Raw genomic sequence first — 14,921 nt, forward strand, 5'->3', positions numbered from 1 at the left:
TGTAAAAAATTTGGCGAAGTCTACAGTCCTAATGTGTATGGCAGAGAATTGTACGAAGAAATTTTGGACTGTAGAGTGCTGCTTACCAGCTGTAAGGAAAAAATATCAAGTCCCCAGCAACTACTTATGTTTATAGTTGAATATGGAGACGAAAACGTTTTCCCTAATATGCGTATAGCATTGAAAATATTGCTAACAATAGCTGTGTCTGTAGCTAGTTGTGAAAGATCATTCAGTAAACTTAAACTGATTAACTCTTATTTGAGACCTTCGATGGGCCAAAGCCGTCTCTGTGATCTCGCTTTACTAAGCATAGAGCGAGAAATTACCGAAGAAATTGATTTTGACAATGTTGTTAAGGAATTTGCAGCAATTAAAGCTAGAAAAATAAATTTGTAACATATTTTATATAAAACAATTGTTTATTTATAATGAATAATAACGTTTTATTAAAAGTTTGTGTCATCATTTATTAAAAAATTGTAATTAAGCACTTTATGTGGGGGAGGAGGGGCGCGAGATCGGTGTTAGCCCAAGGCGCTATTTACCCTAGGTACGCCACTGATTAAGTCAAAACTAGAAATAAAAGTAGTGCTACATGGTGTTATGCGTCAAACAAGTTATGCATATAAATTATAAATGTAATAAATTATCCATTTAAAAAATAGTTCATACCATGAATTATGCATAACACATATATAACCTAAACACCTACACACAGTTTTAAGTAAAAACGTCAAGTAATAAGTCTGCAGCGCTAAAAAACACACGATTAGGATAATGCACTGCATCATTGGGTCCGTCAGGATAAGATGCAGCCATCCAATAGACATCCAAGACTGGAAAGTTGTTTTCGCACATTTTTTTTATGCAGTAAGAGTTCCATTGTATTGCTCTCTATAAAAAAAAAAGTGCTATTGAATTGTTCTCTAATTAAAGTTGGTCACAATTACCTCAAACAAACTAACTTTTTAAGCCTTTCAATTTCTAAGAAATACGTGCAAAGTAACTTCTCCTAACCTGCTTTATAAGATATCGTGCTAAATTATTTCTACCATTTCTACTAAAATGCTTCTCTATATATGCCGGAGTCGTTGTCTTCCATATAATCTTGGGAAATCCTTCTAATAAAAGACTTGCTTTCATCTCACACATCATAATGATGAAAGCATCCATCAGCTCTTCCGCTTGACTCATATTAATATTTTTTATTATGTGAAGTCCAAAGTTGATAAGCAATACACTGTCGTTATTTCTCATTGAGGGTTTTAAAATGACATCTTTAATGTAACCAAGAAACTCATTTTGGTTAAAGTCTTTATCATCAAACTGGGGAGAGTTTGGATCGCCACGATTATTTTTCAAAGGGTACGTCCATGTGTAAGTCAACTTACAAATAAAATCTGAACACAGCTGAGTTGAACTCATTTGACTGGAAAATCGCACAGTTAACGAGTCCCCATAAAACCAAAAAGTTGGTTTCATCACTTTATTTCGTTAGGATTTTAAAAGGAGATGCTTGAGAACAAGTTTTTGTTTCAAAAAATGATCAGTATCTGCTGTTACTGTTATGTATTTATTTTCTATCCAATAACCGTGCGCTTGGTTAACGACGCAAAACGGTTGAAAGTGCCAACTCTGCAATTGTTCAAAAACACCTTTAGGTTGTAATGCCGGTTTTTTAATTTCAAAGTGAAATATTCTAAACTCCAAAATATAATCATATTCTCTACTGAAATACCTCTCATCTTGTCTCCTTCCTTGATAATCTCCTAAACATAGGTTTAAAAGAAGTATTGAAAAGAGAATGGTTTGCCTACATTATTCAAAAATCAATATTAGTTTCTTCTGTAAAGTGGCAAGAGAAATACGATGCAAATCCTGTTTTACTTAAAAGATTTTTTTCATTTGCTTGTAACTTTGGTACACTTGTTTATATCCTTTTATTACTTAATAATGTTACTTAAAATGTAATTTCTAAATTTATTCCATTGTTTTTTATTTATGGTTAGCTCAAAGTTTTAAATTTTTACATGTATTATTAGGAACTTAAGCAGTGTAATTAGAAACTCGTTGAAACTCAATAAAACTTAAAGAAAAATCGATGACGTTTGTTGTTTTTCTCTAATATAATTAAAAGTTTTTAACCAGTGACATTTGTAAGAATGCTGATAAAAAGTTTTTCTTGGCAATATTTAATGGCTTTTCGTAGATGCGGTATAGATAAATGAGAAAATTTGTAAAAGAACATGTTTTCTTTTTTTATAGAAAAAAAGGGTATCTAGTTTTTCTTTGTGGCAAAAAAACAAATATCTCTGCTTTTGAGTCTTAATTTATTAAATGGCTTTTGCAATTGAGTTTTTATCTCTTTTTTTTTTTTTAAAAAAAAAATAAATAAAGTATTAAGGGATTGAGACACTTGTAGGAGATGAACCGATTTTTAGTGGGACGATATGCAAACGAGAAATAATTTTTATAGGACTTCTTTCTATAAGTCTGCAGTTGCTACAAATGTCGTAAGACGATATATCATCCAATCCATGCCAATACCGTCATTTTCTCACTACGTTTAAGTAACCGAATTATTTCACCTAAGAGTTAACAAATGGGCGGTTTGAAATGAGAGCAATCATCACATACGGAGAGTAAAAACTGTTTGGAGACTCGTTAACTTTTGTTTCTAACAATATATCTCAGACGTTTGTCCTCATCTGTATAGAGTCCCCAATCGCCGTAAATATCTCACTGTTTTTATGAAGAAATCAGTTGATTAACTAACCTCGGGACCTACAATATTAGATTGATATTTAGATTTAGTAGTTTCCTCTATGTTTATGTGCGTGCATGTGCGTGTGCATGTTAATTTAATTTGTGAGTTATTTTGATGCGAATCAGTAAGGACAGCACTCTTTAGCCAATAGGTCGAAATGTATCCTAGGTTTTTTATATCTGGGCTGCATGGTCTGAACTGGGCAAAGTTTGTAATTAGATTTGGTGTGAAACATTTTTGGGACTCATCCATCAGACTGGCAATCCATCATTTGTAATCAGACATAAAGTTTCTTTGTTGCATCAAAAGTTTTGAAAAAAAAAAAGACTTTTGTTTATTTTTTCTTGAAACTTAGATTTGATTTCTTTGTTTTGATTTTTTTTTTTTTGATTTATTTGGCTTCAAACAAATACTAGTAAAAACGGTGAGTGATATATAGCAACCGAAGTTAATGACATTACATTCTAGCTAGGAGAGATGCGCATTTTTGCATTGTAGCTGATAACTTATCTAATGCTGAAGAGGATTCAACTCTATAGATGTGCATGTGCATGTTAATTTAATTTAATTTGATTCATTTTGATGCGAATCAGTAAGTACAACACTTTTTAGCGTATGCGTTTTAATGCAATTTGTGAATCGTTTTGATGCGAATCAGTTAGTAAAGCGTTCTTTAGCCAATAGGTAGAAATGGATCCCAGGTTTTTTTAATCCTGGGCTGCGTGGTCTGAGCTGGGACAGGGTTTGCAATTAGATTTGGTGTCGGCAATCCATCATTTATGATTAACCATAAAGTTTTTTTGTTGCATCAAAAGTTTTAGTTTACTTTTTTCATAAAAGTTTTACAAAAAGGTTTGAGTTAATTTTTACTTTAGCTCGAAAAATACTGAATTGAATAAATTTTTTACTTATTTCCCGTAAGTTATTTCTTTTTTAATACTTTACAAAAACATAATTCAAGCTCCAAAAATACTTCAATGGACTGATAAAAGTAGACATTGGCTTCGCTGGTTTAAACATAATCAAAATATTTGAAAACATAATCAGCTGATTAATGTAAAAATGTTCGATTGGACCTTTTATACGCAATTCTCAATATGAACGAAAAAATCCCCTGTATCGCGATATGCTACGGGAAAATTGAAGCTAATTATCAAATTTTTCAATGAAGAATGCCCAAATATTCATAGATATGAGAGTTTCTTTACCGAGAATGACAAGATACGTGCCCAATTTAATGAATATAGAAAAACTTTCCTAAGTGGTCAGGTTAGATCAGTCATCTCAGGGTCATGCTGTGTCTTTTAATGTTTATGAGAAAACAAACGATGTAAGCAGTATTTTACATGATATTAAAGCAGAATGTAACATAGGCAGTCCTGGCTTCGAAAACTTTCAAAGCTATTAAAAAAGGCACGTAAAAATATAATTCAATATATGCACAAAAAATGATTCACTCATTCAAATGTTTGACATGGACAAAGACTATTGACGTGAAAGGGTTTATAACTGATTTATGGACATCAAGAAGCAACATTACTTTTCAATTACTTGCTTGTCAAAGAGGGCTTAAAGCTTGCAATGTTTCTAAGAGAGTTTCTTAAAAGTCAGATTACGAGGATATAAGGCTGGGCACAAAGCTGGTAGGGAAATTTACAGTTTAGTGCATGAAAAAAAGGACTATAAGATAAAATAAGACAAAGTAAGAAATAGTTTTTTATTCTAATTTAAAGTTGAGGACTTATTAATGACGATTACGCCATCAAAAAGGACAAATGTTTTTATTATCATTATTAAGAAACTTCTCTAAGAAAGCTTGTAGCAAAAAAGTGAGCTTACTGTAAAATTAAGTAATACATTGGTCAAAGATTTGAAAATACCAGAAATGATGTAAAAGGAATGCGCATCAGCAAATAGGTTAACAATGGAAATCACTTGGCTGCCACACAATCTCAGTCATTTCCCTGATGGACGAATATTTCTAAGAAACTAAATGGTTTAGTAGGACGTTTTAACCATTCTGCAAAAGCAACAAGTGTCTTAAAAGAAATTGCATTTAAACAAAATTGTATTCGTACAACTCCTGCTTAGCGTGTGGTGACAAGATGGAACTTAATTTTAAGCAATTACAATCAGTTTGGATGTATTATTATAAGTTGACGGAAATCTGGGGATTTGAAGGAGATTGTTTGACGCACACACGTATTCATAAAATATTGAATAGTTTTTATGAAGTAGAATTTTAATTGGTTAGGAGAGGTTTTTTTTTAACGAGCTTCTGGTTGAAGTACAATTTAACCAAAACTTATTCTGTTAAATTAGTTTCACAATGCTTTACGATAAATAATACTGTACTGTAAATCTGTAAAAGCTAAAAAATTCCAGGCTTAATACGAGTGATTTGATCTATCAAAAAAATAAGTAATAACAAAACAATGTTGACATGAAGGCTAAATATACTGTGATTTACCAAGGTCTTGCAGACCCAAGACGCTGGGTTACTGAGGCGTCCACTACTTTCATAATCAAGTAAGAATTAGTTCTAGACTGAGTAATGCTAGTTTAGCCGAGTGTTAATGAAAAGTTACCCGATTTTAGTGCATGTGCTGAGACAATATGAAAAGAGTTTCTTTATGTCTCAGCACATAAAGTTATAAATGCGTGTTTCTTTTTTAAAATATTGAAAAAAAATGAAATTTTAAAGTTTAATCCGTTCAAATACAAAACTAACAGCAGTGCGCAAACGTTGAAATACAAAATATGAAAATGTTATAAATCTTGCAGCGCCTGCCACAATCGAACATTAGCAAGCTTTTTAAGAAACATACAAACTTATTTACCTTTCTTGAACCAATCCTTTGGAGGGTCCTTCAGTCCATTAAAGTTGCTAAACTCAAGCATTATACTCATTGTATAGTTACCTTCCGTCGGCAGCCAAAATTCACTACTATAAACACCACTGTTATCATCAATTAAAGGTACGTGAAAAGATACTAGCCCTATTACTTTTACCCACCAAAAGTCTCCTCCAACCCTTTTTACTCTGTTGCAAAAATTAACTGTATGGATAAACACATAGCTTTTCCAACCCGGTGGGTTCAGTGCAATGTTGAAAACTGTTTTTTGAAATTGGTTTCTTTTCTTGGACAAAAAGCTTCTGAATTATTAAGGGATGCTTTTTTGTATTTCAAATAAGTGGGAAAACTTGCATTTGAGTGAAACATGTATAAAGTCAAAAGCATACAAATAAAAAGTGTAGCAATAATCAGTAATATCGTTGTTGGTAAACTTTTAGAACACCAAACCATCTTGAAAACCAGTAAGTTAAATGTCTTGTTGAACCATACCGATTTACTTGATTATTAATTTTTGTTACCCCACCTCTTAATCAAACTTATTGAAAGGTTTTCGATCTTTTGTTCACAACAAAGCTCCATTTTACTAAGTATAAAAAAGGCAATAGCAGCAGCAGCAACAACAACAACAAAATCAACAACAGTAACAACAACAACAACAAAGATAAACAAGAAAAAAATAATCCTGACACGTTTAATTAACCAACCAGAAGTTATGTTTCTTTTTGTTAAGGCTATTAATGTATTGTAAGGGTTTTCCTTTTTTAAATGTTTTATCTGTTGTAGGCTAGTTGTGTGAGGGGTATAGTGTTATGAAGTGTTAATAGAGGTTAAGGAGATATGGGTTCGAGAGTTAAATAGAAGGAATATGGAGGTTGGGGTTAAGCTTGAGGGTCTGAGGACTGTTTGGTTAAGAAAGGGTAGGGTTAACTGTTAAATGGTTAGGATTGTGTATTTCATGCTCAGTAAATTCTATTATACAATAAGTCTCAATAAAATCTTTAAATGTGTAATGATTGGCACTCTTTTATTCATAACGTTAATGAAATTACAAATAATATTTTCTTACTCTCCTTGTGGTATCTAATACTGTATATACAAAGTATATAATGTATAATATGTACGTATATGTATAATATATGAGTGATATGAGCAATCGTTTTTATCAATTATTCCTCTTTTACTCTATTTTTTAAACGAATCTTTCTGCTTTTTTTTTACAAGAAACGGTAAAACTTTGGCTTTGTTTTCTTTAATCAATATTTTTTGTGACTTCTGTTCAACTTTTTGCTTTTTCTGTTCATCAAAAAATTCTTCTAGTTTTCTTTTTCGTTCACCTACAACAAAAAACTTCTATTCCATCCAAAACTCTTCATCCACAAAAAAACTCTGTTTAAACATAATTTATCATGCTGTTATAATTTTCTTCTATTGGTTGTTTTAGGTTGCTATACCTACTCATCATTTATTTACACGGCAGGTTAATTAATTCTCCGCGTAGTTTTCTATTATTGGTTGTTTTTGGTTTATTACTCACTCATCTTTTATTTACATGCCAGGTTAAATAAGTTTTCTTGTGTGCGTCTATTCCTAATTACTGTTTTAAATTTTTCTTCCTAACGCTTTATCTTATTTTTTATTTACATGACAGGTTGATTAAATGTTTGTACATACTCGGGTGATTTAAGGCATGTCTGGCTTTTTCCAGTTTTTGGTTGCACCACTAAACTTTCTTTTGAGCATAACTTTTTTTGATAAACAATTCACTTAAATGAACCTTACCGGGCAAAAGTTGCTAAAATATAAAATACTAGTTTTTTACGATGTTATGGGTTATGACGGATTTCGTCTTTTCTGAAAAAGGAGAATATCTTTAAAAATAAGCAAAATGATCTCTAAGCACAACTTTTTCAGTAATGGTCAGTCTAGTACACTTCGATAATTGTTATTATCCACTTGTACAACTAGTGATTTGTGGTACGATTAGAAAATCCGACATTTTTTAAAAATTTCCGGCGTCGTCCCGAACACGACTAAAAGGAGCGATTATCGTTAACGGCACTTTGAGTAATAAATTCGATAAGCGTTGTTACGTTAAAAAAGTTGGTCCTTAAAAAAGTTTATTAACTTTCAAATCTGCGCGTGCGCAAGATAATGACAACTTTTGTAACGCCGCACAGTGGAAAATTGTAGAGCAACAGCATATCATAAATGTTTTTTACTAATGTCGCTACTGTCATTATATTTCAATTTTATTTAATAGTTTAATAGTCAATCATTACTATAATGCAGGAATTTCACATAATTTTATGTAAAAATAAAAGATTTGAAGCCCTATTGTTTATTACTTTTGCGGATGTTCATTTCAAACCTGTTCGCTTCATCACTTTAAAAGTTAATTTTCTATAAAACTTTCTAGGAATAAGTATAAAGTATTATACATTTTTGAAAAGCTCATGTTATGGAGATTTTAAGAAAATTATACATTTTTACTTATATGGTTCAGTTTAGGAGTAATTATTTGAACAATAAAATAAATGAAAAAAAAAAATATTCTTCAAGTTCACTGAGACTTTTGGTAGTTACCCACGCTTCCCCACGCTTTACATTTAATGTAGTATTGTAGCCTAGGTGTTTATTAAAAACATGTATAAGAATGAGTTGCAGAAACGTGCGGTTTCCGAAATTATCGAGAAAAGAGTGATAAAAGTAAAAAAACAGAAAACCGCTTTTTATCGTGGTTTCAAATTTTGTTCATTTATAACAATAGCTTGGTATATGTTTTTTAATTTATTATCAATTTTTTATTGATACCATGGCATTCTTTTATTTTTGCACTCATTTTGTGGTGAATGTACACTGCCAATATATAAAGAGTTGAAACATTTATATCAGTAAAAGAAACTCACAGTGGAAATTAAACCGACTCGTTTGACTATTGAATATTACTTAAGTTACTTTTGTGACTTGTTAAAATGACAACTTTTAAGTGTTTGAAATGTAAATTATTGCTTTCCTATATTGATGGAGGAATGACAGTTGAGGCACTGTCAACAATTTTAAAAGAAAATTATCAACTTTCTGAGGACAACTTGTGTTTCATCATTAGTGGTATTTAATGGCACATTATTCCGTCTTTTAATAAACAATGGAGCATATCTTTAATACATATCTTCAGGCGTTGCATTCAATAGGAGAAGAAGCAGAAGCAAAACTTGTGGAATCATTAAGGATTGCTGATAAAGACAAAAAAAAAAATTAATATCGAGTTTTATGGAAAACGCAAGCCAGAAAAATATGCTAACTGATGAAGAAGCACTCAGCGTGTTTATTGATTTAGATTTAACAAAAGCACAATATTTGTATATGAGGAAGGTGACAAATGAACGAAACTGTTCCATATTCCCACCATATTGTAAAATTCAAGAAATTAAACAGACCTGCTATCCACCATCTTCTGCAATAGAAATTACGAACACACATGCGAAAATTCTAGAACTGCAAGATTTATTGGATCACACTGTAGCTAGAATTTTGACCATAGATTCTCTGTACAGTATTGAATTCAAGCATTTACTTTCATATAGTAAATGGGGCTGTGATGGTTCCTCTGGCCAAAGCCAATACAAGTAGAAACTTCCAGAGGAATCTGAACTTATTTCTGATGCAAATTTGTTTACTAGTTCTTTGGTGCCTATCAAACTAATTGATAAAGTAACTGGCGCAGTTGTTTGGCAAAATCCGGCACCTTCATATGTTCGGTTTTGTCGATCTATATGCATTGAATTTTGCAAAGAGACTTCCAAGAAAACTAAAGCCATTGTAGATAAAGTAAAGAGCCAAATAAACTCTTTGCGTGAAATGTGCAAGAACTTGATGAAGATACTCTGCAGCTTTTGAAAGTTAACGAACTGATTTCAGGAACTGTAAGTCCCTATGTAGTTATGACATAGTACCTTTAAGGTGGTACCAGAGTAAAAAACGGCTGTTTTTGATAAAATTTTGAAAAATACCAAAATTAATGTTTTGAATTCTTAAATCTACCTATTTCAATATGCGTTTTGCAAAAAGTCAAAAATCTTCTTAATTTTAATCAAATTTGGCCTTTTTTTAAAGAGCAGTTTGGTTCTTGCTTCATAACAACGACCTTAGAAACGCTTTTTATCTCGCTAAATCTCAATTTTTCAGAAAAAAATAACTTTTCATAGAAAATAGATAATGGGCTGAAATTTTGCAGATTTAAAGATGAACATATTACAAATGTTGTCTATGAAACAAATTTTTGTTATTTTTTATTTAAAACTCATTTTTATCATGCTTTTGTCCCAAACTTCCCTTAATTTTATATCTTAAAGTTCGAATGTCAACCTGGTAAAATTAAAAATGTTTTAAAAAATTCTGTTTCATAGATAACATTCTAAATACATTAAAGAATTCATGTTCAAATTTTCAAGCAGTTTTGACTCTTTTTGAGTTAGTTGTATTAGATGAAAGAATAAGAAGGTTTGGGGGTAAAATAACACTAATTATGCGCATAATTAATGACGTTATCACTAAAATTTTTTTATTTGGCTACTGTTTTATATATTTTTTTTGTTCATTAATAGAAAAGAGCTAAAGTCTATTAATAGTTTTCAATTTCTTGTTAAAAAGTTACCTTTACCCTGGTACCACCTTAATATACCTATACATTATTTCATAAAAACAACTATTTAAAAATTGTTATTAAGAAACTGTCTTAAATATTTCTATAATTAGTAGGTAAGCACTTTATGTATTTTTCGTAGTTTTTAATAATTTTAAGGTATTTTCATATATTTGTAAAGCATTGTGTTAAAGTGTAAATTAACTAACTGCCAATTTTGAAGTTTTTGATTTTTATTTATTTATTTTTAATATTGTATTACAAAAAATTCTTATAAAGAGTATTTCACAAGAAGCGTCATATACTACTTTACATTTGTGCAAATTTTCAAATCTCTATTTTTAGTAACAAAAAAGTTATCGATTTTTGGTCCGAAACACACCTTTATTTTCCACTGTGCGCCGTAAGGCGTTAATCTAAAATAATATTATTATATTAATTAACATACATATTGTTAGGTTTCTTTCGATGTTATTAACAAATGAACACATACCACAATGTTCAAATTTATTTTGGCATATTTCAAGAAAGCGATACGTTGTGATTTAAAAAATTTAATTAGGTCTTCAGAAATATACTGCCTAACATCATCAACTAAGTAAATATGGACAGCTATTTTTAATATAAAGTATAAACTAATTTTTGATATTTTACATACTCTAATGAAACGATGCAACTTTTTTAACGTCTAATTTCATTACCTACCCGAGAAAAAAAAACCGGCTAATACTACTAGGAATCTGTTTAACTTCCTGCTAATACGGCTAATCCTAGTAAGTTTTCGCCTAATACGGCTAAACTTATTAAGTTTCCCATTAGTCATGACTAATGAAAGTCATAAACGTCATCTGCAGATGACGTTTATGAATTTCCTGCTAATCCTAGTTAGTTCCTACTAAGTACCTACCAGGATTAAACGAAATACTTAGTAAGTTCCTAGTAAGTTTTCGAGAATAAAACAAGAATAAAAACGAGTTTTTGTAAATGTTATACGCCATCTTTTATTTATTCAAGCGGAAGTCAAGTCAGCTCTGAAACAGCTTTTTTAGATTCAATAGTTTGACTAATTTTTGTAATTCTATAGTGGAAAAGCTCAAGAACAATTGGGGACGATTGCGTGGCTTGCTATTAAATTGATGATTTGTTTGTTAATGATTTATAATGTGGTTTTAAATGTTAATTTTAACTCGATATAAATTCTAGCATTTTCTGTATCTTTCTAGCATCTTCTGTAAAACAAATTCTATCATTTTCTGATTTATAGTAATACGTAAGGTGATGTGTTTTTTTATTTCTGATTTTTTTCTTGTCTTTATTTATGATTTTATATTGTTTAAAATCTAACTCTTTCTTTTTACTGAACAGTCTATATATATATATATATATATATATATATATATATATATATATATATATATATATATATATATATATATATATATATATATATATATATAGACATTAAAAATTGATCAATATTAAAATCACTTTCTTGCAGAATATATTTTACTGGTAAATATAGCATTATTTTTATTTTTTTCTCTTGTTAAAACAAACTATAAAACTATTGAATATTGTTATATTTTATATAAAATTATAATTTAGTTTTACATTTACTTAACATTAGAATTTTTGTTGTAAATGTCATTATATATATATTTATATATATACACACATATTTACATAATGTTTAGTTCTCAAACCACATACAATCAATCAGTTTCAGGTAACTTTTTTTTTTCTGTTTCTTTATATGTAATGTACTTATGCATAATTATTCATTAATCATATTGAATTTAAATGAGGAACTAGTAATGTTTTGAGTGTATGTATATGCATATACATATATATATATGAGTGTATGTATATACATATACATAAATATTTTTATTTTTGATACAATTATTAAATGTTTTTGGATAACTGTAAATAAAATTTTCCTTTTTTTTTAATTAAATTGATTGAAAAAGTTCATAATTCGAACATGAATTTTTATTTTAAACATTTTTGTTTTTTAATAGCATTTACATTTTGTGATTTAAATAATATTAAATAAAGAAAAGATAATGAAAAGCTATTCAAAATTCCAAAATTAGGTTAAAGAAGTTCTTTTATTATAAAATATATTTTATTACAATTATATCAAGTTACAGTAATATTTTTAAATATTTCAATATAAATACAGGTATGGTCGAATAAAAGACGAAGACAGTTGAGATATTCTGAGTGGAATTTAATTGGCCCCTGTAAAAAGTTGTCATACCTACAGCAGTGATATTTTCATTAACGTGAAGTAAAATTAGAAGTAAAAATAATTGATTTCGTTAATGTGAATAAAAATTTAAAATTAGGATATATCTGAAGAACGAAAACTGAAATAGAATTGAATATAAGCATCAAAAAACGAAAATAGGAATAGAATTAGGAATTATTACCGAACGAAAATTATTGAATATTAAAAGAAATTTCGATACACTAATTAGTTTTTTTTGACAATTAATTTACAAATTTTGCATACTTGCTTTAAAATTGGCGCACATGTTTGACCATAACGATGATATTTGGAATGATTATAGAATGTATCAATGGACCACAAAACGTGCTTGTCATTACGTTAAGTATAAATTCAATGCGTTCAATCTTTTGTTGTAAAATAAAATAAACATCTAAAGATTCTTAAGAGTTGCAAATTAATAACAGAATAATGAGTTTATCAAGGTTGTTGGCTGGTAGGAAGCGTGACAGTCTTGTATGGAAATTCTTCGTTTACGATGAAAAAAATGACAAATCCACGTGTCTAGTACAGGACATAATTAATGAGAGCGTATGTGGCGCATCTCTTGCCGGAAAAAATTCCAGTAACTTGGTGGCGCACATTCAGAGAATAGATAAAGACACACACAAATGTTACGCGGATGAAAAGAAAAAACGAAATGCAGAAAAAATATTTTTGGAACGTAAAATTGATGACAGCAATTCTATATCTTCCCGAAATAGTGGAAAGACAAAAACTCAGACAATAAGAGAGTGCTTTGAACACCGAATCACCGCGTGGCCAACGGAATCAAATGAATATCAATTGCGTCAGGATAGCGTGATTGAAATGATTGTTAATACCAGCTATCCAATGGTATTGCTAGATCAGCCGTCGTTTTGAAAGATGATAAAAACTTTTGACCCAAAATTTAAATTGCCAGGTTATAATTAACACAACTAAATTTTTAAATTATTGTTTTAAATTCATTCAATGCTAAACAATTTTTAAATGTTTGCCTGTAATTATAGTATCATTAATGTAACACTATAGTAACTAAAAACACAAACTGATGTGCATTAAATTTTAACTGATTTAAATTTTATATTGCAGGGTCTGCAACATTGAACAAGCGGATAAACGAGCGTTTTCTTCTACAATCTGCACAACTGAAAGACTTGATGAATCGTACACGCAAAGTAACAATTTGTCTTGATGGTTGGACGAAGAAGCGTCTCACAGCATCGTTCCTTGGAATATCTGCTTGTTTCTATGACACCACCATTGATAAAGCACGACATGCTTTCCTAAATTTGATAGAACTCCAACATCCCCACACGGGTGAGATGCTTGCCGAATGTTTAAAGAAATGTCTTGACCAGTGGGGTATTAGAGAAAATCAAGGTATGTTGATTGTTTCAGACAACGGGTCTAATATGATTTAAGCCATCAGGCTCTTACAGGAAGTGTATGCAGCTAAAAAATCTGACGAATCTGAATCTTATGAGTTTGAATCTGACGAGTCTGAACATGAAACTGATGAGGAAGAGATCCAGTCTCAGTCAGAACAAACTGATTTATTTCTGCCAGATCATATTCCATATCGTCGAATGCCCTGTATGGCTCACACACTTCAGCTTCTCATAAAACCAGTTTATGAACATTATAGTGCAACCACCTTAGAAACGAGACAAGTTGTATCAAGAATTAGGAAATCAAGTGTGGCAATTGAGAAACTTATTGACAAGTGTGGGAAGTCTGTGATAACTGACTGCACCTCAAAATGGAACAGTACATATCAGATGATTGACCGGCTGTTTAAATAAAGACATCGGTGAATGAAGTTCTTATAGAAATCGGTACATATTATTTTATTATTTATGTTATTAGTGTGTATAAATTATTTTCGGAGTTTTATTAAGTCTACAAAATTGCGTCTTACCTTATATAAACTAAAAAAACGAAAATGGTTATAAATTGTAAGAAGTTCATTAGTCATTATCATTAAAAAACAAGACAGGGTATATAGTCTTTAAATTAGGTTTACTAATAACACGGAAATACTTTACCCTGCCTTTTAAATCACATTGCAACAGTATGGAAAAAAGAAACGTATATCAATGATAATTATTAGTTATTACAATTGTTATTAGTAAACTTTAATTTCAGACGGTTTACTTAAATTTAAGAATCGACACATTCAAAGCATATGAATGGGTTCGTCTTCAAAACATTTCTTCACTTTTGGAACCCTTTGCAGTACAAACAGATATACTTCAGACCGATGCCTAGTCTCTTTCACAGGTTCTACCATCTATACTCAATTTGGAATGCTATTTACAAGAATATCCTACCAGCAAGTCTTTGATAGCGAATCTTCTTGGAGATCTACGTCAA

At 30.2% G+C, this 14,921-nt stretch overlaps 1 protein-coding gene and 1 pseudogene across 3 annotated transcripts; one reads left to right on the forward strand and one right to left on the reverse strand.

Annotated features, from left to right (window-relative positions):
* Positions 1–583: 583 nt before the first annotated feature.
* On the reverse strand, positions 584–7,016 carry LOC149882280 (uncharacterized). Of its 2 annotated transcripts, XM_090066421.1 has the most exons (4): positions 5,611–7,016; positions 1,742–1,772; positions 1,021–1,638; positions 584–897 (listed from the first exon to the last, which is right to left on the reverse strand). In XM_090066421.1, the coding sequence occupies exons 3-4, from the start codon at positions 1,483–1,485 to the stop codon at positions 724–726; spliced, it is 639 nt and encodes a 212-aa protein (XP_089922547.1). In that variant the 5' UTR covers positions 1,486–1,638; positions 1,742–1,772; positions 5,611–7,016; the 3' UTR covers positions 584–723. The 2 variants fall into 2 exon arrangements, with proteins under 2 accessions (XP_089922547.1, XP_089922548.1); XM_090066422.1 differs by lacking the exon at positions 584–897 and having other exon boundaries at positions 1,493–1,772; positions 5,611–6,211; positions 6,695–7,005.
* A 6,149-nt stretch (positions 7,017–13,165) lies between these two features.
* LOC149882281 (uncharacterized) lies at positions 13,166–14,350 on the forward strand (annotated as a pseudogene). Its single transcript, XR_016444770.1, has 2 exons — positions 13,166–13,467; positions 13,638–14,350. The product of XR_016444770.1 is annotated as an uncharacterized LOC149882281 (transcript).
* Positions 14,351–14,921: the final 571 nt, after the last annotated feature.

This window comes from Hydra viridissima, unplaced genomic scaffold (assembly GCF_058129835.1).
Source record: "Hydra viridissima isolate aposymbiotic clone 2 unplaced genomic scaffold, HvirCarnegie_v1 scaffold_11, whole genome shotgun sequence".
Lineage (NCBI taxonomy): Eukaryota > Metazoa > Cnidaria > Hydrozoa > Anthoathecata > Hydridae > Hydra > Hydra viridissima.

Coding starts and splice junctions, on each gene's coding strand:
- LOC149882280 (XM_090066421.1), bottom strand. CDS start 1,485: ATGAAACCAACTTTTTGGTTTTATGGGGACTCGTTAACTGTGCGATTT. Junction 898..1,020: donor CACGATATCTTATAAAGCAG/GTTAGGAGAAGT, acceptor TTTTTTTTATAG/AGAGCAATACAATGGAACTC.